The sequence below is a fragment of the Mobula birostris genome, chromosome 18 (assembly GCF_030028105.1).
Source record: "Mobula birostris isolate sMobBir1 chromosome 18, sMobBir1.hap1, whole genome shotgun sequence".
NCBI lineage: Eukaryota > Metazoa > Chordata > Chondrichthyes > Myliobatiformes > Myliobatidae > Mobula > Mobula birostris.
The window spans coordinates 54666773-54693784 of record NC_092387.1 but is presented as its reverse complement, the minus strand read 5'-3'; the positions used below and the strand labels follow the sequence as shown (position 1 = coordinate 54693784).

Sequence of the window (27012 nt, the reverse complement as noted above, 5' to 3'; positions counted from 1 at the left end):
AATTGCAACATATAAAATAAATTTGACAGGGAATGGAGAGGAAAGGTTTAGGGGGATACTGGCCAAGTGCAGGCAAATGGGACCAGCTCAAGCAGGTACCTTGACAGGGATGCACAAGTTTGCCAAAGGTCCTGTTTCTATGCCGTATGAACATGTCCGGTTTTGATCTATAGTGAAAGGGAGATTATAGATAATGCACTTAAGGTGGCTGAGCATAGAACATTGTATGTGAGGAACTCTGCACTGATGCCCTGGGACTAGAATGATTGACCTCCAACAATTGCAGCCACGCTTCCCTTGTCGAAAATTTGACACCAATCAGAATTAGGTTTAATATCAATGTTATGTATAATATAATTTGTTGTTTTGTGACAACAATACATTGCAATACTATAAATTACAATAAGAAATATATTAAAAATCAAATTAAATAAGTAGTGCCAAAAGAGAGCAAAAGTAGTGAGGTAGTTCAGGTGTTGGTTCATGGACCATTCAGAAATCTGATGGTAGAGAAGCTATTCCTAAAACATTGAGTGTATGTCTTCAGGTTGCTGTACCTTCTCCCTGATGGTAACAATGAGAAGATTGCATGTCCTGGGTGATGGGGGTCCTTAATGATGCATGCTGCCTTTTTGAGCCATTGCCTTTTGAAAATGTCCTCATGATGGGGAGGCTAGTGTCCATGACCACACTGGTTTCCTCCAGTTGCTCCAGTTTCCTCCCACATTCCAAAAATGTGTTGGTAAGTGGTGGGCATGTATTGCTGCTGCCTGAAACATGCCAACACTCATGGGTTGCCCCCAGCACATCACTTCCTAGGAGTTTGTTGGTCATTGACACTGTACATTTTGATGCTTAAATATATATATAGGAAAAATAAAGCTGATCTTTATCTTTATATGTGGTCAGGTCTCACAGCCTTTGCTATATTGAGTGCTGTCATCTGTTTCTTGATGCTGCATAGAATGAGTCCAATTGGCCAATTAGTTTAGATCTGATGGATCATCTAGTCCGACTTCCGTTGAAATGTAAACACAGGGATCCTGCAGATGCTGGAAATCTTCAGCGTCAGACACAAAATACTGGAGGAACTGAGCAAGTCAGGGAGCACCTATGGAGGGAATAAACAGCCCCATCATCAGGACTGGAAAAGAAGATGGCAGAATCCAGATCCCCACTATATTCTGCCACAAAATACACTCAATGACTGCTTTATTATCTGAGCACACAGCATGTTGAATCTTGAACTGCAGTAGAAGACCATGAACATACACTCCGGCTACTTTATTATGTAGAGAGGCATCTAATAAAACGGCTATTGCGTGTAAATTAAAGGAACCAAAAGGGGAACTTAGTGGAGATCTGAGAGGGAAGATGTTGCAGTGCTACTAGGAAATAAGTCGTGGAATGGGACTAATGAGATTGCACTGGGAAAATTATTTTGGTCAAATGGCCCTTACTGTCTTGTGCTTGAAGAGTCAACCATGTTGCAGTCACATATCATCCTTCATTGATGTCAATGACCAAGCTCAGTGATAGCTTTTGCTTTAAATTCCAGATTATTAATCTGAATTTAAATTCCACAGATACCATAGTGGGTATTGAAGTCGGGTGTCTGGACTGTTAGTGAAGTCTTTTTTCTAGGCGCAGGTCAATGGAACTAGGCAGCATAATATTTTGGAACAGACTAGTAAGACCATAGGACATGTTTCTGTGCTGTGATGTTCTATGACTCTATGGCTATGACTTTGGTTTACTCGTCTGATCATTTAAACACCGTGCCACCAAGTATCCCTTCTTGCAAAGTGACCTGGAAGTGATTGTTATCACATCTTGCCTCCCAGATAAAACAATATTTTATTGCAAAGCACTGTATACAACACAACATTATATGAGCAAAATTATAGATATATTGAGAAAGGAATGAGAAATTGAAAATATAGAGAAGACAGAACAGACAGAGTCATGGAACAGGGGTGAGAAATGAACTTGGCTACAGAAGATAACACGTGGGAAATGACCAGATCCTATCAAAATATTCAGACACATAACTTTTAAGGGTATCCCACTAGTAACAATGATGATTGTTGAATTAAATATTATTCATATATGTTAAAAATAAAATCATTCCTACTTCTATTACAATCTAGATCTTTTTTTTTGGATTTTGCCAAAAGTCAAATGAAGGACTAATAATGAAAAATCTACTGCAGTTATTCCAAACATGTTGTTACAACTCATGAACTTTAATTACCATGGATACAAACTTTGAATCATTAGCATTTTTGACACAGAATGAATAGAATATTGATATAATTGTGTGCAGAGCTGAAGAGATACAATTCTTTCACAGGCGTGCATAATTATACACTGTGCAACACGCTGAACCATATGGCAATGTTTTAATATCTGTTTCATAATAATGCTGTTATAGGGCAGGTGAATAGCCCAAGCTTTGAGCATGCTTTGTGCCTTTATATCATATTCTAATACTGGAAATTATTCCTTCTTCAAGCTCATTCATTACTGAAACCTGCTGGTGAGAGAAGCCTTCTGTGAGGGAGCTGACAGGAAAGATGATGAAAATCTTTTAAAAAGTAATCAAGATGTCACAAGATGAGGGTGTATTAGCACCAATGTCATAGACTAATAAGAGAATCCCAATAGGTTCCAAGCCTAATTTTAAATTGATGGCTGTTCTTTCTTATTTTTAACTATATACTGATGGTTATGGCTTGGAGGTGAAGGGTATGGCCATTTTCTGAGTCTGGGGGAATTGGGAATTCTGGAGAAAACACTTTTTCCAGTGAACGGCAGGTAGGCATGTCATCAATCCCAAATAAAGAGCAGTTGTGTCTGTGCAGAGACACAAGAGACTGCAGATGCTGGAACAACCTGCAATCTGTGGGAGAAAAAGCATCATCGAAGTTTTGGAGCGAAACCCTGCATCGGGGCTCAAAGCATCCATGCTTCCTTTCCTCACACAGATGCTGCTCAAACCACCGAGTTCTTCCAGAAGATTCAAGTTGAGCTTTTTGTCGTCTCCACAAGCACATGTATGCACAGATACGGTAAAATCTTACTTGAAGGAGTGGTTCACCCCATGACCATGTGGGTTTCCTCTGGGTACTCCAGTTTCCTCCCACATTCCAAAAGGTGTATGATTATGGTCAGTGAGTTACAGACATACTATGTTGGCTTAGGAAGTGTGGCGACACTTGTGGGTTGATTTGATTTGATGCAAATCTCGATGTAGCTGTGACAAGTAAAGGTAGTCGTTATCTAAAAATACGGTGTCAACACACCAAAGCAATGACACAGAGACTACATGGGTACTAGTCAGTGGAAATGTGCTAACAACTAGGAATAGACAGAAATGAGCATCATCATAACCAATGCTCAGACCAAAGCTCAGGCGATCCACCATACACAGTCATGTTAGATAAGTGGTGACGGGAGAGGTGTTGGGGCTAAGGGAGGCTCGCCATGTTAAAGAAAGGACTGAAGATTCCTAGCTACAGTCAGTGGCCACTTTATTAGGTGCCTCCTGTACCTAATCAAGTAGCCACTGAGTGTATGTTCATGGTATTTTGCTTCTGTAACCCATCCACTTCAACTTTCCACATGTTGCGTGTTCAGAGATGCTCTTCTGCATACCACTGTTGTAACCCATGGTAATCTGAGTTGCTGTCGCCTTCCTCTCAGCTGGAACCTAACTGGCTATTCGCCTCTGACCTCTCTCATTAAGAAAGCATAGTCTATAGAACTGCTGTTCATAGGATGTTTTACATACCATTCTCTGTAAACTCTAGACACTGTTGTGCATGAAAATCGCAGGAGATCCTTGTTTCTGAGACACAAATCAACTCAACTGGCAAAAACAATCATTCCACGGTCAAAATCACTTAGATCACACTTCTTCCCCATTCTGATGTTTGGTCTGAACAACTGAACCTCTTGACCAAGTCTGCATGCTTTTAAGTTGCTGCCACATGATTGGCTGATTAGATATTTGCATTAACGAGCAGGTGTACCTAATAAAGTGGCCACTGAGTAACTAACAGTCTCGAACAACTGGGGAGTTCTAAAGAGATTGAAATGCATACATCAATCTCTTCCTCTTAAATCAATGTTGGCATATTATTACTTTTGTGTTTACACTGTGACACTGAGGGTGACCAGGAGAATGACTTCCAAGCTCCGGATTATTCACTGCTGCTTGGTTTGTCATCTCTGAAATCTAAACGCGTCCACTGAGAAGAGCAATCCTTTGCATCCTTTACTCAGATCGCTCCCTGCACTTTTTATGTGCGGAACTACTTAAACATCAAACGCTGAAACAACCGCTGGTGCAGTTATTACTGCAGCTGCTCAGGGGACCTATTCAGATGCTTCATTTATTGGAGCTTAATAGATAAAAAAGCCAAATTGGATCTCCTGATAGAAGCCTAATCAAGTTATAATCTGCATAATTTTCACATAAACTTTGGTTTGAAATTTGCATAATTTATGTTGCAGCAGATACTAATGTGATATTAAAAAGTATTTAATCCAGTCATTGAGTTTTATTTATCTTGTTGACTGGTTGTCTCTCCAGCCTTCAATTGTTTGAATTCAGTTATCTGGTGAGCATCACTGAATGATCACTTTCTTAAAATATCTTGCTCAGTGACTTCATCTGCGTCCTCCATAAAATTGTCCCCAGTCACCAGAGACACACTGTCAGTTCCCCTTTTCATTATTTCCATATTAGTTCCCATGCATGGCCCAGTAACTAACAATCTCAAACAACTAGGGAGTTCTAAAGCCTGAATAGTGTGTTATATAGAATGTCAGCATCTTGTAGAGGAATCCTCTGGGCTGGGGAATTAAATGCAATAAGCGCTTTGACTTTTTGCAGAGGGGACTAAACAAAGATGACCTAAGCACCGGCCTTTGTACGATCACTCTCCTTACTCTCCAGCCTCACTAAATACATGTTTCTTGTGCATCAAGGTTATTCTGTGTTATTTTAATGCTGCCAAGGCCATTAAACCCTGCTTTGGAAGACTTTGGAATGTCAGGTTTGACTTGACGCAGTAATGCTGTGTAGTAATTTCTGTACGTGCATTAAGTGTGCATTGAGTCCTCGTTTTCCCAAAGGTTCCAAAGTTCCCCCATTAATTAACATGAGGGTGCCACTGTTCAGAATTCAAAGTTAACTTTATTTTTATTGAACAGTAAACATCCAAACAAGTGTGGTAAGGAATAAGTGAAGGTAATGGCATAAAATTTCAATATGCCTCGGCATTCAATTCCACGTTTTAAAAAAAAGTTCAATGTATTCTCATTTAATGCTTTTAAATAATTTTGTACCCAGGTATTTGACCTCCTCATTCACTCAGTCACCCTTTTGTGTAAGGTATAGATAATTTATATAATTGAGCTTGGCAAGGTTCACAGAGCCTGGAGCATATAAAGAACTAAACGACAGTCAGGAAATTTGCATGCAAATAATAAAGACCCTTGTTTCCCTTTTATTAACAGCTGAATGACACATTACCAACAGTTCTTCAACAGAAACTGCTAGCACAAGTTAACTTGGGGGGAGAAACAAGAATTGCCTGGGATAAATGCAATGCTTTGATTGCCTGAACTGATCCTGATCATCTCTGCAGTCATCAACCATTAAGCTTTATCCTTGATATTCAAGTGCACGTGACTCTTCATTTAAACTAAGGCTTTCTAAAAAAAATATAAAACGTGTATACATTTCCATTTGAAAGAAATAATTTCAGAGAGTTTGCTTTAAAAGGTCAATTGGAAGAATGTGATTTTGTTTAAAAACTTTAAGATCAGTATGTTTTAAAGAAAAGATAACAATTCTAAAAGCCAACAGCCAGGGTTTTATTGTGTCAGCATTAACTAATGGCCTCAAGCCCTCTCTAAAAGAACCTGAAGTCTATGTATTATGCATACTGCATTACTGGCTTTAGGTGTTGACTTGTGAACATGGAAAATGAAAAATGTCAAGGTCTATGACTTCAAAAGAAATGGCATGTTTGTGGGTTTTTAGAATGTTGAATGTTAACATTTCTGATAAAAAGGATTTTATGTTCACTGTGTAGTAGTAAAATGGAGAACACGTAAAATTAATATCAGCAACATGACGGAAAACCTGTAAATGCTAAATAGGGATCAAATGACCTTTATTGATTAAATTATTTTGGGTTACTGCTAGTGGGCTTGTCAGTTTGGTAAAACATTAATGCGGGCACCAAAATGAAAATGAATTTGGAAGAAAAGCTTGCAGGATGGAGTTTCTGATCTAAAAAGATTAGAAAGGAGGGAAGGAACTGGATTTAAGAGAAGCCTCAGGAGTTGCTCTTCAGTGTGCCTTGCATTTCCAAATTGAGGACTGTCTGATCAGTTGAAGCTCATCACTTCAATTAGAATTCTTAACCATTTTTTTGGGGTGTTTGGCTTTAAAGCACGTCACTTCTCTGAACTTAAGATGTTGGCAGCTTCCTTTGTACTGCAGCCCCTCGCTATATCACTCCCTTCAGGAACCATGCGAAAAACATGTTTCTGTAGAGGGGCTGGAGTTTGGATATACTTTATTTATCAGCAACGTATGTTGCATCAAGAACTGTGGTGCATCAGAAAGCTTTATAATGAGGGCTTACGACAGCACTTTTTAGTTTTTCCATTTCAAGCTGATCTTTTTGTGTATTTTGTAGAAATAATAAGTTACAGTCTGCCAACCCTGCGCATGTATTCATTAACAAGAAAATACTACTGAGCATTTGGACCTACGATAGGTCTCAATGATTGGAGATCGTTCACACCAACAAGGAGACTATATCATGTGAATCACCCACATAGACATGCTACGTTGGCAGTGGAATGTATAACCTGCGGGCTGCCACCAGCACGTCCTTAGGTTGAATTAGTTGTCAATGCAAACGATGCATTTCACTGTGTGTTTCGGTGTACATGTGATAAATAAACAAACAAATAAATAACTGAAGTGATGTACCGTTGCCTCAGAACCAGCGGTGGGATCATCCAGACTGGCCGAGATCCCATGTTCATCTTGCTGATGAGGAGAGATAGATGGTTGATTTTGTGACTTCTTAAATTCTTTCATAGGATTCACACCTCCAGGGATGGACAGAACATCACCAGACAACAGTCCCGTCCACGGACTGGTCCGACAGACCTGCATCACCACGGGAGCTAACATCCCAATGATGACTGAGCTAGGTAAGGGTGTGGGGCTTCTTCCCCTGAATGGGCCGTTCTTTATTACTCTGCATGGAGCATTTCAGTGTGCATGTGCCAAGTTATTCCCGTTGGTCACATGACTTATTTGACATTTGCCAACAGCAATCCCAAGTTATAGACTTGAGATTACGCAACTGAGGTTTTCACCCCAGACACAAACGCAAAGTTTGCAGTTGCAAATTGCATTTGGCTTATGCAGAGTTGCAACAACATTGCGCATTTAACCCTTGCAAATGAGAATGGCTATTATTCCTGAGGTGACATTCCAAGGCTGGTATTTTCATTAATGGTCCTGACTGGTGAAATACCCCAGCAAACATCCATATGGTCCTAACAATAGCTGTGAGAGTCATCGGGAATGGTAATTATTTTCTTTTAGTATGTAGCTGTTAGTTAGCTAGTAATTCCAAGTAAAGGTACAAAGGGACTTGGCAGTCTTAGTGCTGGATTCCCTAAAGGTTTACATACAGGTAGAATCAGTGGAAAAGAAGGCAAGTTAGCATTCATTTCAAGAGGACTAGAATATAAAATCAAAGGTGTAATGCTGAGGCTTTATGAGGCATTGGTTGGACTGCACTTGGGCTATTGTGAGCAGTGTTGGGCTCCTTGTGTAAGAAGGGATGTGCTGGCATTGGGAGGGGTCCAGAGAAGGTTCACAAGAATGATCCTGGGAATGAAAAAGGAGGATGGGGTGCATTTGATGACTCTGAGCATGCACTCGCTGGGGTTTAGAAGAATGAGGGGGAGGGATCTCATGGAAACCTACTGAATACGGAAAGGCCTAGATTGTTTGGATGTGGAGAGGATGTTTCCTGTTGTGAGGGAGTCTAGGGCCAGAGGGCACAGCCTCAGAATACAAGGATGTCTCTTTAGAACAGAGGTGAGTATGAATTTCTTTAGCGGATGGTGGTGAATCTGTGGAATTGATTGCCGCAGATGGCAGTGGAGATCAAGTCATTTGGTGTATTTAAAGTGAGGGTGACAGATTCTAGATCACTAAGGGTGCCTGAGGTTATGGGGAGAAGGTATGAGAATGGGGTTCAGATGGATAATAAATCGGCCATCATGGCATGTTGGAGCAGACTTGATAGGCTGGATGGCCTAATTCTGCTCCTATTTCTTATGGTCGAATTACATAAAATAACCAGATAAGTTTAGAGATCAAGTATGTTTGTAGAATGGAGATTTACAGTATTACATCTACATTTCCCAGTGATTTGTTTCCAATGGGTTCACCAGTACAAACTTGAATAGGAGCTGGTTGTTGTTATCTGGATATACTTAGTTCTTGATTTGGAGATGTTTCTAAGAACCTGAGAGCAATGGATTTGTTAAAAAGCCTTAGAGCCGGGGTTCCCAACCTTTTGTACGCCTGGAGCCTTACTATTAACTGAGGGGTCCGGGGACCCCAGGTTGGAAACCCCTGCCTTACAGCATGCTCGATCTGTTCAAAAAGTAGCTATACAATATGGATTCTTTTATTAATCTAATAGAAAAACAATGATGAAACCTTGAAGATGACAACACAGATATGTTGGATGATGACTGAAATCCACACTGACTCCAGCTAAGGGATGAGGACCAGAATTCTGTCCCAGTGTGTTTTTCACGGGTTGTTGATATAATGTGCGCAGCCTGTTACAATCTGGCAGATCAAAAGTCCATAGGTAAAGAGCTGACTGTTCAGGAAGCCTTATGATTTTATAGTTCACTATTGAATTCATAACTAGCTTGGTCTCCACCCCTAATGACCCGGAAATAAATTCAGGAAATGCTACAGATCATTTAGGTCTAAAAGTCGCAGTTCAACCTGTCCCGACTTTCTTCTTGCAGTACACCTACTGTTCCGTGGACAACTGCAGCAACTCAGCTGAGATCACGAATGCAGTGTAGCCCACTCAGTGATCCAGAGACTCAGCAACATGTCTCATTGGGTCAATGTTCCTAGATTAGGTAGAAAGCACAATGCTGGCCACATGTATTCTATACTGTGTTTAAATAGATTTTCTGGAAACTGAGAATAATTATCTTTGGTCAGTGTTGCCCCAGCACCAGTAATTTGTTTGTAAATATTGCAATAGTTCCTGACAAAAACGCTTGGAAAATATTGTTATAGTTGTGCATAATGACACCGTAAGAAGTGTCAGGAGCAAGATAGACTGGCTGGTTAAATGGTATTGCAGCAACAACTGTGTACACAGCATTAGTAAGACCAAGGAATTGATGGTCGACTTCAGGAAGGGAAAGTTGAGGGAACGCACACCAGTCCTCATCGAGAGATCAGGAGTGGAAAGTGTGAGCACTTTCAAGTTCCTGGGTGTCAACATCTCCGAGGATCAATCCAGGGCCCAACATATGGATGCAATCAGAAAGAAGGCATGACAACGGCTACATTTCATTAGGAGTTTGAGGAGAATTGGGAAGTTGTAAACTCTGCCAGCTTTATTATGGGCAGCAGCAAGGACACCTTCAAAAGGCAATGTCTCAGAAAAGTGGGATCCATCATTAAGGACCCTCTTCTCATTGCTACCATTAAGGAGGAGGCACAGGAGCCTAAAGAGACACACTCAACTTTTCAGGAACAACTTATTCCTCTCCACCATCAGATCTCCGAATGGACAATACCTCAGTATTTTTTCCTCTCTTTTTGCACTTATTATATAATTTAATTTTTGTTTTTATATATACTCTCCGTAATTTATAGATTTTATTATTAGGTATTGCAATGTACTGCTGCTGCAAAACAACAAATTTCAGGACATATGACAGTGATATTAAATCTGATTCTGATTTGACATAGGAGCAAAATTAGGCCATTAGGTTCATTGAATCTGCTCCGCTATTCCATCATGACTGATATATTATTCCTCTCAACCCTGTTCTTCTGCCTTCTCCCCATAACCTTTGATACCGCTTCCAATCAAGAATCTATCAACCTCCACTTTAAATATACCCAATGGCTTGGCCTCCACAGCCGTCTGTGACAATGTACAAAATGACATTGTTATAAATCATTCCTTTGATTTTTCTTTCCATAAGTGAGCCACATTATTTCTTGCAACCTGATGTTTTTTATTGCTGACAAGTGATACGCAGTCAAGTGATAGCTCTGGCCAAGGATCAAAGCAAAGCTTCTCCTTGGCATTGAAGCAGCATTCAATAATCCTTGCCATGTACTTCTGATCAGCACTTAAGTGAGGTGAGCTCACTAGCAGTAGGGTTTGCAAACGCAAAGTAAAGAAATAATCTTAGAAAGGATACTTAAAAATCCTAGTAATAATTACTGTTAGCAGACTAAATATCACATACACTCAGAAGCCACTTTATTAGGTACCTCTTGTTCATGGTTTTCTGCTGCTGTAGCCCATCCTTTTCATGGTTTGATATCTTATGTGTTCAGAGATGCTCTTCTGCAAACCATTGTCGTAATGCCTAGTTATTTGAGTTACCAGCAACTTCCTGTCAGCTTGAACCTGTCTGAACATTCTCCTCTGACCCCTTTCATTAACAAGGCATTTTTGCCCACAGAACTGCCACTCACTGATGATTTTTGTTTTTCACACCATTGTCTGTAAACTCTGGAGATTGTTATACTTGAAAATCCCAGGAAATCAGCAATTTCTGTGAAACTCAAACTACCCAGCCTGGCACCAAGAATCATTCCACAGTCAAAGTCATTTAGATTACATTTCTTCCCCATTCTGAGGTTTGGGCTGAACAACAACTGAACCTCACGACCATGTCTGCATGCTTTTGTGCACCTAATAAAGTGGCCACTGAGTGTACTTGATTAGCATTTCCTTGACTCTACCTTCTGCCTCACATCAAGTCCTTCAGACATAGAACATAGGATATAGAATGTTATCGTACAGTACAAGCCATTTGGCCTGTGATGTGCTGACCTTTTAAGATCAATCTAACTCTTCTCTCCCACATAGCCCTCCATTTTTCTATCATCCACGTAGCTATCTAACAGTTTTTGAAGTGCCTTTAATGTAGCTACTTCCACCACCATCCCTGGCAGCACGTTCCACACATCCATCACTCTCAGTGTAAAAACAAAACCTACCTCTGACATATCCCCTACATCCCTAGGCCAAGTTTTTTTTTCTTTCTTGTCTTGTTCAGGGTCGTGAACATTTATATTTTTGACAGTGCAAAGCAGCTACTATTGGATTAAATTTTAATAACTACCTCTTCATGTTTCTCACTCCTTGTTCTTTAATTCAAGGCACTAGTAGTTTAAAAAGTCAGAAAGTCTCTGTGTTAAGGCTACTAGCAAGGATTATTACATTTACTGCCCATTGTGCATAGTGTGGTTAACATATATAAAATATACAGAAAAAAACTACAAAAATGTAATTACAGAGGATACAGCCCAGTCGATCACAGGTACAGCCCTACCACCGTTGAGCACATTTGCAAAGAATGCAGTCACCAGAAACCATCAAAGTCCCCTACCATCCAGGCTATGCTTTCTTCTCACTGCTGCTATCAGAAGGAAGTACAGGAACCTCAAGTCCCACACCACCAGATTCAGGAACAGTTATTGATCCTCAACCATCAGGCTCTTGAACCAGAGTGGATAACTTCACTTACCCCAACACTGAAGTGATTCCACAACCTATAGACTCACTTCTAGGACTCTACAACTTGTGTTCTCAGTATTTTCTTATTTATTTATTTGTCTCTTTGCTTATTTATTTATTCTTCTCCATTGTTTTTGTATTTGCACAGTTTGTACATTGGTTGTTTGTCCCTCTCTGTAGTGTGTGGTTTTTCATTGATTCTATTGTGTTTCTTTCTATTTTCTATGAATACCTGTGAGAAAATTAATCTCAGGGCATCATATGCTGATGTATATGCACTTTGATAATAAATTTACTTTGAACTTTGATACTTCTCAGTAATTAATTGCAATTATTCCCCAATGAAGGGTGAGTTATTAGATTAGATTAAACTTTATTGTCATTGTGCTGAGTACAGATACAAAGCTAATGAAGTGCAAAGAATAGTATTATTTACAAAATAACTGCGAAGAAAAGGTAAGAGCTACAGCACACAAATATAAAAGTACTGAGACAGTACAATATGGGTGCAATACTGCTTAGCGCTGTGATGTGAGGTTCAGCAGGGTCACAGCCTCAGGGAAGAAGCTCTTCCTGTGCCTGCTGGTGCGGGAGCAGAGGCTCCTGTAGTGCCTACCGGATGAGAAGAGAGTGAAAAGTCCATGGTTAGGGTGAGATGCATCCTTGATAATGCTTTTTGCCCTGCCCAGGCAGCATTTATGGTAGATGTTCTCAATGGTGGGCAACTGGGTGCCGATAATTTGCTGGGCAGTTTTCACCACAAGCTGGAGTGCTTTGCGGTCCGATACGGGACAATTGCCGTGCCACACTGAGATGCAGTTGGTGAATATGCTCTCAATGGTACAGCGGTAAAAGTCCGTCAGTATCCTGGGACAGAGGTGAGCTTTCTTGATGCTCCGCAGGAAATAAAGGCGCTACTGCGCCTTTTTGATTAGGATGGAGGAGTTCAGGGACCAGGTGAGATCCTTGGAAATGTGGACACCAAGGAATTTGAAGCTTGATGCATGCTCCACTACAGCTCCGTTGATGTAGATGGGGACGTGAGTGTGGCTCCTAGCATGCCTGAAGTCCACAATGATCTCCTTGGTCCTCTGGGTGTTAAGGGCCAGGTTGTTGTTGACAGACCACGTGGCCAGGTGCTGGATCTCGTCCCTGTAGGCTGTCTCGTCATCCCCTCTGATCAGGCCAACCACCGCAATGGGTCCATACCCTTGTATTTGTCCTTTGACATTGATGGGGAAGAGAAGTTTTTTCTCCCACCGACAGCCCTATGGCATAGTTATCCCGGACATTTATCACAAACTGGTGGCAATTATTTACTAACAAAGGGAAGTGTGTATGATGTGCCTGAGTCCTCATGATTGGTCTTTAATGTTACTAATTGAGTAAAGAACAATTCACTCCCATCACCACCTTTTGCTCTCGTCAAGTAAATAGGACTTTGGAAATGGAAGTGTGGAGTAACTAATAAATGAACTTTGACAAACTTCTGTAGATGCACAGTGGAGAGTATCCTAATTGGCTGCATGACTTCCTGATGTGGAAACACCAATGCCAAGATTGGAACAGGCAACAGAAATTAGTGGATTCAGCCCAGTCCATCACAGGCAAGGCCCTCCCCACCACTGTGTACTTTTACATGGAGAGCTACTGCCATAACAAAGCATCACCCATCGCCAAGGACACCCACCATCCAGGCCATGCTCTCTTCTCGCTACTATCTTCGGGCAGGAGATAGAGAAGCCTTGCATCCCACACTACCAAATTCAGAAACAGTCATTACCTTACAGTCATCAGGCTCCTGAACCGGAATGGAGAGCTTCATTCACCTTTACTCTGAACTGGTTCTAAGACCAGGAGACTCACTTCAAAGACTCTACAATTCATATTCTCAGTCTTATTTTCATTTTGCATATTGTCTTCTTTTGAACATTGGTTGTTTGGTAGTCTTTGTTTATGTACAGCTTTCATAGAATTCTATTGTTTTTTTTCTTTTTCTGTAAATGCCTGCAAGAAAATAAATTTCAAAGTAGTGTATGGCAAGACATATGTAGTTTGATAATAAGTTTACTTTTAACTTTGAACTAAACTGTCTTCAACTGCATGCTCTGCAGGAAGCATAGGTTCTTCTGGGCTCATGGAAGCTCAGGTCAGCTTGGAGAATTTAACCTTCTGAAGCTGAGTGTTAGTTTAATGTACTCACTTCTGTGTAAATTATATGAAAACCCTAGGGTATCAAATAGAACTCCTCCCGTGACTCATCTCCAAATCCTTATTGTTTCTGATTTCATCGCAAGTGCTTCACCACTTTAATTTGTTTCTAACAGTGGTAAGACACACATTTATAATATGCTTTCTCTCATTGCAACACCTCAATGAATTATTTTCATCAGTGGTTAACAACCGTGACGTGATTAGTGCAAGTTCACCAGGAGCTAATTGTAATTAGTTACTGATAAATGTTTAGGATGCGTTATGCATGTCATGTGTAATCTGTAGTGGTTGTAAAAATCCTTTTTCTTTCTTTTATTATGTGGTATGCACACTGGCAATCTTAATGGAGACACTTGCTGAGATTTAAATCTACTATCACCTTGTGAGTCATTGTGTTAAAGAACAGGAACCTGGGGAACGTTGTGAGTTGATGCATAAGCTCGGAATTAGTAGACAATAACATTACATGTAATGCCATGGCGTTAGTGCTGCTTAAATAACCCAATATCTGGGAGCCAGATGCTGGTCCTGGGTAGAAAATTACAACATGATTTCTATGTGCTGTGAACGGATGAATTTATTTCATAGATATGGCACTCCAAGTGCAAATGAAACTGGAGCCATAAAGTTGGGTTTACTGTTTCATGCTGGAAGAACTCCTAGTTGTGTTCTGACAACATCTCATTGCTGCTTCTCTCCTGGTAAAATCCCAATAAAATCCTACAGTCGGACTCTGCAAGTGGGAAGTTGCTTGAAGATCGTCATTTAATGGTCATCATTTGGCCCATCATGTCTACAGCAGATATGTATCAAATCAGTGAAAATACTGTGAGATCCACAGAATGGGGAGTATAGACAGGCTTTTTCCACTAAGGTTGGGTGAGACTAGAACTATAGGTCATAAGTTGAGGGAGAAAGATGAAAAGTTTAAGGAGAACCCGAGGGAGAACTTCTTCACTTAGAAGGTGGCGCAAGCATGCTCTGAGCTTCCTTCGGAAGTGCATTCAATAGCAGCATTTGGAAGAAATTTGTATTAGGTGGAAGGGGTATGGAGGGCAATGATCCAGGTGGAGGTCGATGGTACTAGGCACAATAATAGTTCAGCATGGACTAGATGTTCCGAAGGGCCTGTTTCAGAGCTGTGATGCTCTGTGACTTACTAAAAGTAACCTTTTAAGTGAATGGAAGAATGCTGAATATACCCATTGTGGCTGGTGTACAGCTGGGACTTGGATATGTAATGTTTCCAGAACCTCAGCTCAGTGGTTTATACAATGTGGCATAAACATTCCACAATTCCAGACTGAAGTCTGTAGCTGTAGAGGCATAGAGTATGTATTGCATAGACAGCAGCTTGTTAGCAGAGCTGTGTGCTAACCCTCAGCACCTTTCACCCACCATGGACAGCACCGGAGGTCACGATTTAGTCCAGTCTTCTGCTTCACTCTTGGCTCAGTGAAGATCCTCCGGCAAATGGAATCAAGTTCGAGTTCAAGTTCATAGTCATTCAACTATACACATGAATACAGCTAAACAAAACCGTTCCTCTGGAGCCAAAGTGCAAAACACAGTACATATAGTCACACAGAGCACATATAATTATCACTATAGTCACACAGTGCACATATAGTTTCACATCACTACCTATCAGATCCCTTGCAGTCTCTCCACTGATTTTAACTTGCCCTATGGGATTTATCAAACAAGTTAAGGACAGTGACAACTATTGTTCTTCATGGTATCTGCACACAGATGTAACAAAACATAAATTACATCACATATTTTGACTGTCCATGTAAACCAGAGAAAAATACTGTAACTCTGCTGGTATTGTCGCCTTCCTTTAAACATCATTCCTATAAGCCAAAGCATAATCCACCCAATTATCTATTACTTGGGAACTTATCCAAAAGAGTCATAGAGAGTAAACTCAGCTAAACATTTTTTTCTCCAAGAATAACCTACTGCTAATCCTGTGACATCTGTTGTCTACCACTACAGCTCAGACTTTTAATATTCAGTTATGGGACATTGGTGCCGCTGACAAGTCTGTCATCTATTGACCATCACCAGTTGCCCTGGAGAAGTTAGTGTTGAGTCTTCTTGTCAGAACAGAGTTGCTCGATGGGCCATTTCAGCACTCGTGTTGATGTGGTTTGGTCTCACATATAAGCCAAACACATGACGGGTGTCTTAAAAAAGCAGATGGATTTTTTGTGACAGTTTTGAGGTTTCATGGGCAAATTATTTTTGTTATGATTCCAGATCATTATGCCAAATTTAAATTTCCCATCTGTCAGGTTGGGATTCGTATTCCTGCCTTGGACAATTACTCTTGCCCTCTGGATAACTTAAAAATTGTAATTTTATAATTAAGCTGTAATGATTGCTCATCGTAAATGCCACGTAAACCAGCCAGTTAAAGTAGATGTAAAGGAATAAATATGTTCAGTTGTTCTGGCTTCTTCCCCCTCCCCCTCCCACTTCCTTTCCAGCCCAAAATGTCAACTGTTTATTCATTTCCATAGATGCTGCCTGACCTGCTGAGTCCCTCTAGAATTATGTGCGTGTTGCTCTGGATTTCCAGCACCTGCACAACCTCTTGTATTCAGTTGTTCTGAAGAAGGGTCTCAGCTCTTCTTCAGAACATTTGAAGAAGCGATTTTCTCATGTCAGTTGTTCTATGATGCTTTTGAGATCTACGCATCAATTAAGGGCAAAGTTTACTTTTATTTCAATTTAAAAGCATGACTTAGTCAACAGCTTGTGCCCTGATGCGACTGCCTTGGTAGTGTAGGGGTTTATTCCCGCTATACTGAGTATCTAGCAGAATGCCCCATCCAGCCAATCTCTTGCTCTATTTTGGATCCTAATCTGACCAATTATCTATCTGCCTTTTCTTAACCAGATCTTGCTTTTCTCTTTGTTCAATCAGGAATGAATCTAGTTCCTCCTTGAATACCAGAAGTGAAGCAACATGTACACCACCCAGTGACAATCAATAGTGTATAACAGGCCAATGCTAAAACAATCTGAGTTACTTGTTCTGACGTGTTAGTCCGTGGTCTTCTCTACTGCCATGATGAGGCCTCTCTCAGGTGAAAGAGCAACACCTCATATTCCATCTGGGTAGCCTCCAACCTGATGGCATAAACATCAATTTCTCTAACTTTCAGTAACTTTTCCCCCCTCCTTCTGCCCTCCCCCTTCCATCTTCTTTTATTCCCCACTCTTGCCCCACCTTACCTCTTCTCTTTTCTCTTCATCTGCCTATCACCTCCCCCTTGCTGCCCCTCCTCCTTCCCGTTGCCCCCATGGTCCATTCTCCTTACCTCCCAGGTTCTTACTTCATTACCCTTCTCCCCCACCCACCTGGCTTCACCTATCACCTTCTAGCTTGTGCCCCTTCGCCTCCACCCTGCTTCTTATTCTGGTTTCCTCCCACTTCCTTTCCAGTCCTGATGAAGGGTCTCGGCTGGAAACATCAACTGTTTATCCAGATAGTTTAGGGGAATGGGCAGAGAAGTGGCAAATGAAATACAATGTTGGAAAGTGTATGGTCATGCACTTTGGTGGAAGAAATAAACGGGCAGACTATTATTTAGATGGGGAGAGAAATCAAAATACAGAGATGCAAAGGGACTTGAAAGTCCTTGTGCAAGACACCCTAAAGTTTAATCTCCAGGTTGAGTCGGTTGTGAAGAAGGTGTATGGAATGTTGGCATTCATTTCTAGAGGTATAGAATATAAGAGCAGGGATGTGATGTTGAGGCTCTATAAGGCACTCATGAGACCACACTTCGAGTATTGTGTGCAGTTTTGGGCTCCTTATTTTAGAAAGGATATACTGACATTGGAGAGGGTTTAGGGAAGATTCACGAGAATGATTCCAGGAATGAAAGCGTTATGTATGAGGAAAGTCTGGCAGCTCTTGGGCTGTATTCCCTGGAGTTCAGGAGAATGAGGGGGATCTCATAGAAACATTCTCAATGTTAAAAGGCCTGAACAGATTAGATATGGCAAAATTATTTGTCATGGTAGGGGATTCCAGAACAAAAGGGCATGACTTCAGGATTGAAGACGTCCTTTTAGAACTGAGATGCAGTGAAATTACTTTAGTCAGAGGGTGGTAAATCTGTGGAATTTGTTGCCACGAGCAGCTATGGAGGCCAAGTCATTGGGTGTATTTAAGGCAGAGATAGCCAGGGCATCAAAGGGTATGGGGTGAAAGCAGGGGAGTGGGGATGACTGAATGAAGTGGATCAGCCCATGATTGAATGGCAGAGCAGACACGATGGGCCGAATGGCCTACTTCTGCTCCTATATCTTATGGTCTTAGCCACCTGACCTGCGGAGTTCCTCCAGCATTTTGTGTGTGTTGCTCTGAATTACGTGTTACCATGACTACCAGTCATTTTGTTCTTGTCCACACCTATCTCAATATCCAGCCTTTTGATGCAGAACTTATGGAGAAGAAGGAATCTGATAGGGGAGGAGAGTAGACAGTAGGAGAAAAGGAAGGTGGAGGGGACACAGCAGGAAGTAATAGTCAGGTGAGAAGAGGTAAAAATCAGATTCCCTTAATCTGTGGGCTAAATTTTATGCATTTGCTTGCAGACCACGTGGAGTTACTAATCTATTTTTCTTTCATAATATAGTGAACACACATAGAATAAGTGAGGTCAACATTGTATTAGATATAAAAAAAAATGCACCTACATTATTACTTCATATTAGCAAATAATTTTACCAGTCTCATCAGGGTAATCCCTTTGCACTCTGCTTCACGGTCCCTGGACTACATTCTCACCGATCAGTGCTTTATAGCTTTTTTCCCACTGCAACAAACGGATTGTCCCCTGGACCTGTCAGGAAGAGAATAAACAAAAACTTCTCAGAAGAACAGGAGTGAAATGTTTCTCTGCTCCAGAGACCAGCCTGTAGGTTGCCTGAATCCCGGGGAAACCAGCTTCCAAGAGGCATATTTACTACTCTTTATCTGATTTTAGATTCACAGGAAGCATGGAGTTGCCCTGAGCTGTTAACCAAGTTTTAACTAAACAACTTAATTAATTTGTATTTTGATCAGCTCGATGGGGAAAATGAGCATTGAACCATGAAATACTGTATGCCAAGTGCCTTTGAGCAAAATCTTTTTTAAACCAGAATTTAAACTTTATTTAACAGAGAATTAATAGTGACCCTTTCTGTAAGGGTTTAATGTAAGAAAAATTTAACTGCACATTCTAAGAGATTGACTAGAGCTGACAATGTGTCCATTGACGAATGAGTTTTTTCACTTCAGTTGGTTTATTGTTCTTTGTATTTGTAATACAGACTGCCCATGGTGTAGGAAACCAGGATGCTTTTCTTGCCATTGCTTTGCAGATTGTATTTCTCCATCATACCAATAACCTTGGTGAATTCAATAATTTTGGAGCAATTCCACAGTAATTTTCTGTAACTGTATGCAGAACAACAATCTGATACAAAATGTACCTGCTCCTAAACTCAGTCCTATCTTGCAACATTGCTTTTGGATCTCAGGTGGAGATACAGTACTGCTTCACTGCTCTATATAAAGTTGTACAAGGCATTGATGAGGCTGCGTTTGGAATGTTGTATTCAGTTTACATCACCCTGCTATAAGAGTGATGTCCTTAAGCTGGAAAGGGTGCAGAAGGGATATATGAGGACATTGCCAGGATTCGAGGAGCTCTGTTATGGAAAGAAGCTGACCAGTTCAGGACTTTATTCATTACAAGGGAGAATGAGATGTGACCTTTTAGAGTTGTATAAAACCATGAAGGGTACAGGTAGCATGAATTTGCACAAGCTTTTCCCCCATCATTGAGGACTCAAGAATTAGAGGGCATATTGTAGATTTAGGGTGAGCAGGAAGACAGGTAATAGGAACCTCAGGGGCTATATTTTCACCCAGAGAGTGGTCAGTATATGGAAACAGCTGCCAGAGGTAGTGGTTGAGGCAGATACATTAACAAGATTTAAAAAAAACTTGAACAGCTCTGTGGATGGAAAAGGTTGAGAGAGCTATGAGCCAAAAACGGACAAATGGGGCTAATTTATAAACACAAGTTCAGTGAGACCCTCTCTCACTGCTCCTCTCTGTGGTTTCTGCTGCTGAGTTCAGTGGGACTAATTTCGGTGAGAATTTGGGCAGCATGCGCCAGCTGAGATCTGTTATGAGGAACCTATTTCTGTGCAGGATGACTCCAGGACTCAAAGGCTTTGATTTGTTGATGCAACACTCGGACCTAGCAAGATTTCCAAATCAAAAATGGTGTTGTTTCCTTTGGCTGTTGGGTGTTTCTGTTTACAAGACAAATTTCAGACATAAAGCTACAAAGGAAACATCATTTACTGAAAATAGCTGACTTCAAAATCACAGCAGTGGCTGGTACAATGTTTCAAAAATACTACCGCAAGGTTTACAGAGTTCACCTACACTAGGATGGTGTTCCTAATGTTAGTGCTTTTCTGAAATACAGATGGACTGCCGGAAACATACAGGAACACAAACGCAAAATCACAAGAGATTCTGCAGATGCTGTAAATCTAGAGTGGCACACACGTAGGAATAAACAGTCAATGTGATGGGCTGAGGCCCTTCATCAGGACTGGGAAGGAAGGGGAAAGAAGCCAGAATAAGAAGGTGTGGGAAGGAGAAAGAGAACAAGCTGGTAGGAGATGGGTGAAATTCAATGAGGGGGAAGGTGGGTGGATGGGGGAAAGGGTTAAAGTGAAAAGCTGGGAGGTAATAAGTGAAAAGGAAGGAATTTGATAGGAGAGGGGAATGGATCATGGGAGAAAAGGAGGGGAGAGGAGCACTAGAAGAGGATGGGCAGGTGAGAGAAGAAGCGGTAAGAGGGAAGCCAGAATGGGGAATGGAAAGAGAGAGAAAGGGGAGGGGGGAAGAAATTACCACAAAAAATCGATGTTGTGCACCTCACTGTAAAACTGCACACTTACCCAAAATTTCTGGAGTCAGATTGTAATGCAATGAATCTTCCTGACTGTGTCTGGTGATTCAGAAAGGAGCCTCCAGACATTCAGAGTGGAGCAAGGCCTAGACCCAGTCTGAGACAAACTCAGAACAGACTCTGGGGTGCTTGTCACCAAGCCACACTGCTGAACTCCATCTGGCACGGAGTCAAGAGTTCGTAGAGTCACTGAACATTTACAACACAGTAAGGTCATCATGTCTGTGCTGTATGATAGAATTATTCAACTTAATCCCACCTTCGGGCACTGAGTCCATTAACACGGCAGGTCACAGCGCTTCAAGTACGCATGAAAATACTGCTTAAGTATGAGCAGGGTTACATCCCCTGCACCCCTTCAGGCCCTGAGTAACAAACTGAAGCCTCTCACCCTTCAGAAAAAGGTGAATTATTATCACACTTTGATGTCTTTTTTATTTTATTTTTTTTTATATAAGTTACTTAAATTTTATTTTATTAGTCCCGATGAAGGGCCTCGGCCCAAACCTTCAACTGTTTCTTCCCCTCCAGAGATGCTGCCTGACTTTCTGAGTTTGTGTCTGTGTTGCTCAAGATTTTCTGCATCTGCAGAATCTCTTGTATTTAGGTTTTATTAATTTGTTTAAAACATCTCAAATATGTTCATATTTAACAGAAAGCAAAACTCTGGAGAAAAAGACCATAAGACATGGAGCAGAAATAGGCCCATTGATTTTGCTCTGCAATTCTATCATGGCTAATTTATTGTCCTTCTCAAACCCATTCTCCTGCCTTCCTGCCCTGCCCCCCCCACCCCCACCATCACCCCCGTACCCTTTGATGCCCCAACTAACCCTGATTTTGCCTGCTGTCACCGGTTGCTCAGAGGCCAGAACCTGAACAGTAGAGGCCTTGGGCACTGAGGTCCAGCAAATTCTGCTTCGGCAGGTACAAGCAACTTGCGAACCCGATCCAGCATAATCCAGCCCATGACTTTCTCCATGTCTAGCCCCAATTTATAGCATCAGTGTTCAGCAACTTGAGTACTTCATCTCCTGCTAAAAAAAAGTCTAAAGATTGCAGCTTGTAGAAGATAAAAAGACCAAATTTCAAGTGTTGAATATAAACATGACCATTCATATAAAGCTGTCAACATCACTGAATCATAAACAGACAGCTATATCTCTTGTGAGATGACCTCCATAACCTGCGAGCTATTAATTTGTTTTGACCTATAAGCAGAGTATTGCATTGTTCCTTCTACTGTCTTCTGATCAAATTAAACAAAAAATTTATCTCAGCTCTTGCCGGGACTTGCAGCTGCTCTGTTTAGAACATAGAACAGACAGCACTGCTATAGATTCTTCAGTCCATGATTTGTGCTGAACTGATTAAAGCTAATATTGCCTAATTAAACTATTTCCTTCTACTATCTGTAAGACATAGGATCAGAATTAGGCAACTTGGCCCATCGAGTCTGCTCTGCCTTTACATCATAGCTGATTTATTATCCCTCTCAACCCTGTTCTCCCCATAACTTTTGATATCCTTACTAATCAAGAACCCATCAACCTTTGCTTTAAGTATATCCAATGACTTGGCCTCCACAGCGGTCTGTGGTAATGAATTCCAGATTCACCATCCTCTGGCTAAAGAAATTTCTCCTCATCATCCGTGTCCTAAAAGGCCACCTTGTATTCTGAGGTTGTGTCCTCTGGTCCTAGGCTTCTCCACCATATGAAACTTAGTCTCTGTGTCCATTCTGTCTAGGCCTTTCAATATTCAATAGGTTTTAATGAAATCACTCTCCCTTACTCTTCTAAACTCCAGTGAGAGTACAAGCCCAGAGCCATCAAATGTTAACCCTTTCATTCTTGTGAACCTTCATTAGATACGCTCCAAAGCTAGCAAATCTTTTGTTAGTTAAAGTGCCAAAATTTGTACCCCACTAACCCAAACCCAAGTACTTCTGTGCTACAAATACTTCCAGGTTTACATAGACGCACATCATCTGTATGCTCAGTAGCAACGCAAGCCACTGAGCACCTTACTATTAAGCATTGGACTTGTTGGCAGGGGTTGTTTATGCTTATGTGATGTATGATTTCTGCTGACAGGAGCTGAATGACAGTGGTAATTTTCATAATAATAACTTCACTGGAGTTTTTCTTTCAAGGACACCAAGCAGTTTTCATTGAAGTATTGTCTTGTATTCCTGGGGGCGGAGGGCGGGAGAGAGGGAGAGAGAAGTACCTCACAGGAAGGAGCCATGCGGAGTGGTACCCAGCGCTTGGAGTTTATTTCGCCTGATGCGACCTGGTAGTGGTGAAGAGGAGCCACGATGGCGTAGCAGTTAGCGCAGCGCTATTACAGCTCCGAGTACGGAGTTCAATTCCGGTGCCTTCTGTAAAGAGTTTGTATGTTCTCCCCGTGACTGCGTGGGTTTCCTCCTGGTGCCCCGGTTTCCTCCCACAGTCCAAAGATGTATCGGTTCGTAGGTTAATTGGCCAATGTAAATTGTCCTGTGATTACGTTAGGGTTAAGTAAGTAGGTTGCTGAGCAACATGGCTCATTGGGCTGGGAGGGCCTGTTCGGCATTGTATCTCAAAATAAAAAGAAACAAGGTTTAAGACTTCTGACTGCAGTCCCTCTGTTGTTACCAAGCACTGGGCATTATCAAAGATAGCACTAACCTTGGATATGCTAACCCTCCCCTCCACCACCCAGTCCAATGCCCTTGTTCTCAGGTAACGGCGTTCAGCAAAGAAGAGGAAAAACTCAGAGAGGAACTTACAATGGACATCTCAGTAGTTGGGGTCCATATACAAATACGTCCAAGCTTATAGGTACTTCAAGCTAGTTCTCCTTTGTAGCTAATTAACAAACACCTTTTCTTCATTTAGAAACTGTAACTATTTGATAAATTACTGCTCCATATTGAAAGTATTACCTACACTGTGTGTTCTCTTTTCTTGTGTCTTTTGTACTCTCCTGTTTACCAATTTCTCATTCATTATTAGTTAAACCTGGCAAATTGCTCCCTTTGGTTTCATTCAGTCAGGAAAAAAACACTGGAGCCAACATCCCAATGATAACTGAGCTGGGTAAGCAGTCCCTTTCTCTTCTTACACAGCCTCACCTCACTCCATAGCTCTCTTTTCATTTGGCTGAGAGGGATTTTTCTCCGCTGTTGCACTTTTTCTTTTGCTAGCTGTGATTGACCTTCGCTGCCTTGGCTATGTCCTTTTAATTTCGTGCCCCCCCCCCCAACAGTTAATATTATTTTCACAGAGCGTCTCTTGTTCCCTTGCCCTCTGACCTTGCTGTTATTTTCCCCATAGTATTGTGTCTTGCAGTTTGCTGTAGCATCTTTATTGGCCTCTGTCATGCTGACTGACGGTTCTTTCTAAAGCTCTTCTCAGATGTCTGAGAAAAGACTTCAGAACAAATTCTTTATTTCTACTAGATTTACTCTCTGAAGGCAAAGTTCGGGGGTTGTAACGCAGAGACTAACGTCCAGTTGCTTATCACTGTGCATGGAATTACTGTATTAAGTAAATGAGTGCAAAGTTTTGACATTGCAGTCTTTAAATCTGCTGGTAATTGTCAAGAGCTCTTGTCCCTCCCTGGTTCGGTCAGTGTGTGCTGACATATTGTCTTTCCTCTCCCAGTGAATGACTCCAACGTTCAATTCTTGGACCAAGATGATGATGATGATCCAGATACCGAGTTGTACCTGACGCAGCCATTTGCATGTGGGACCGCATTTGCTGTCAGTGTGTTAGACTCTCTAATGAGTGCGGTACGTAAAAACAAACCAATATGGTTTCACATCCCTTTCAAGATTAGTCTTTACACTGCATCTGTCTGATAAGTATGTTTTGTTTCCTTCCTTGCAAGTCACTCGTTGATGATCTATCAACCTCTCCAAGCCACAGCTTAGCAGGATTCGGCTAAGCCTTTGGGAATTTGCATGCTCTTTTTTTCAATAAGGTGTGCTGATATACACTTAGTGCCCACTTTATTAGGTACAAAAGTGGAACCCAGTGAGGTCTTTTGCTGCTGTAGCCCATCCACTTCAATGTTGGCATGCGCTGCGATCAGAGATGCTCTTCTGCACAGCATTGTTGTAATGATTGATTATTTGAGTTATTGTCGCCTTCCTGTCAGCTTCAACCAGCCTGGCTATTCTCCTCTGACCTCTCTCATTAACAAGGCATTTTCACCCACAGAACTGCTGCTCACTGGATGCTTTTTGTTTTTCACATCATTCTCTGTAAACTCTAGAGAATGTTGTGTGAAAATCCTAGGAGATCAGTAGTTTTTGAAATACTCAAACCACCCTGTCTGGCATCAGCAATTATTCCATGGTCAATGACACTTAGGTCATATTTCTTCCCCATTCCAACGCTTGTTCTGAACAACAACGGAACCTATTGATATATGTCTGCATGCTTTTATGCACCGAGTTGCTGCCACATAATTAGCTGATTAGATATTTGCATTAACAAGCAGGTGTACTTAATAAACTGGCTATTGAGTATAATTCAAGGTTTCAGAGTAGTTGTAGTGCAATCGCTGGAGTCGAGTGTGATGTTCTCCAAAGGGGTTATTCCTTATTGAGGAATGCCTGTGCATGACTTCGCTTAACATGGAAAGGCTGATGCATAGGCAGTCACTTCACGGTACTTGACTAAGTGGAATCGGGGTCCAGTGGCTTGGCATGCAAGACGACTAAGGAAAAATCTTGCATGACAAATCTGTTGGACGTTTTTGAGGAAATAACAAACAGAATAGACAATGGAGAATTGGTAGATATTGATTTTCGGGAGGCCTTTGACAAGGTGCCACACATGAGACTGATTAACAAGATATGAGCCCATGATATTATAGGAAAGATACTAGCATGGGTAGAGCACTGGCTGATTGGCAAAAGGCAAAGAGTGGGAATAAAAGGAGCCATTTTTGTTTGGCTGCCAGTGACTAGTACTGCTCCACAAGAGCCTGTGTTGGGACCGCTTCTTTTTACATTATATTCAATGACTTGGATGACAGAATTGATGGTTTTGTGGCAAAGTTTGTGGACGATATAAAGGTAGGTGGAGGGCAGGTAGTTTTGGGGAAGTACAGAGGTTAAAGAAGGACTTAGATTAGGAGAATGGGCAAAGAAGTAGCACGTGGAATAGAGTTGGGAATTGTATGGTCATGACCTTTGGAAGAAGAAATAAAAGGGTAGACTATTTTCTAAATGGAGAGAAAATTCAAAAATCTGAGATGCAAAGAGACTTGGGATTCCTTGTGCAGGATTCCCTAAAGGATTCCGCAGGTAGAGTCGGTGGTAAGGAAGGCAAATTTGATGTTAGTATTAATTTCAAGAGGAATAGAATATAAAGGCAAGGATATAATGTTGAGGCTTTATAAAGCACTGGTGAGGTCTCACTTGGAGTACTGCAAACAGCTTTAGGCCTCTTATCTAAGAAAGGTTGTGCTTTCATTGGAAAGGGTTCAGAGGAGGTTCACAAAAATTATTCCAGGATTGAAAGGCTTGTCATGTGAAGGGTGTTTGGTTGGTCTGGGCCTGTAGTCACTGGAATTCGGAAGAATGAGATTTGACCTCATTGAAACCTATAGAGTGTTGAAGGCCCTCAAAAGAATGGATGTTTTCTATGGTGGGGTCATCTAGGACCAGAGACACAGCCTCCGAATATGGGTGTCCTTTTAGAACAGAGATGAGGAGGAATTTCTTTAGCCAGAGAGTAGTGAGTCTGTGGAATTTGTTGCCACAGGTGGCTGTGGAGCCAAGTCATTGGGTATATTTAAGGCAGATGTTGATAGATTCTTGATTAGTCAAGGTATGAAGGGATACAGGGAGAAGGCAGGAAATTGGGGCTGAGGGGGAAAATGGATCAGCCATGATTAAATGGTGGAGCAGATGCAATGGACCAAATGGCCTAATTCTGCTC

At 41.4% G+C, this 27012-nt stretch overlaps 1 protein-coding gene across 10 annotated transcripts in view; it reads left to right on the top strand.

The window, feature by feature from the left end:
* Positions 1–27012, top strand: part of kcnma1a (potassium large conductance calcium-activated channel, subfamily M, alpha member 1a) — a 953094-nt gene that overhangs the window by 869394 nt on the left and 56688 nt on the right. For 7 of the 10 annotated variants that reach the window (XM_072282725.1, XM_072282726.1, XM_072282718.1 and 4 more), the window contains 3 exons: positions 7132–7245; positions 24070–24153; positions 24721–24851. In XM_072282725.1, the coding sequence (XP_072138826.1) occupies positions 7132–7245; positions 24070–24153; positions 24721–24851 (329 nt within the window). The remainder of the gene's footprint in view (positions 1–7131; positions 7246–24069; positions 24154–24720; positions 24852–27012) is intronic. The other 3 variants (XM_072282727.1, XM_072282721.1, XM_072282720.1) reach the window with 1 other exon arrangement.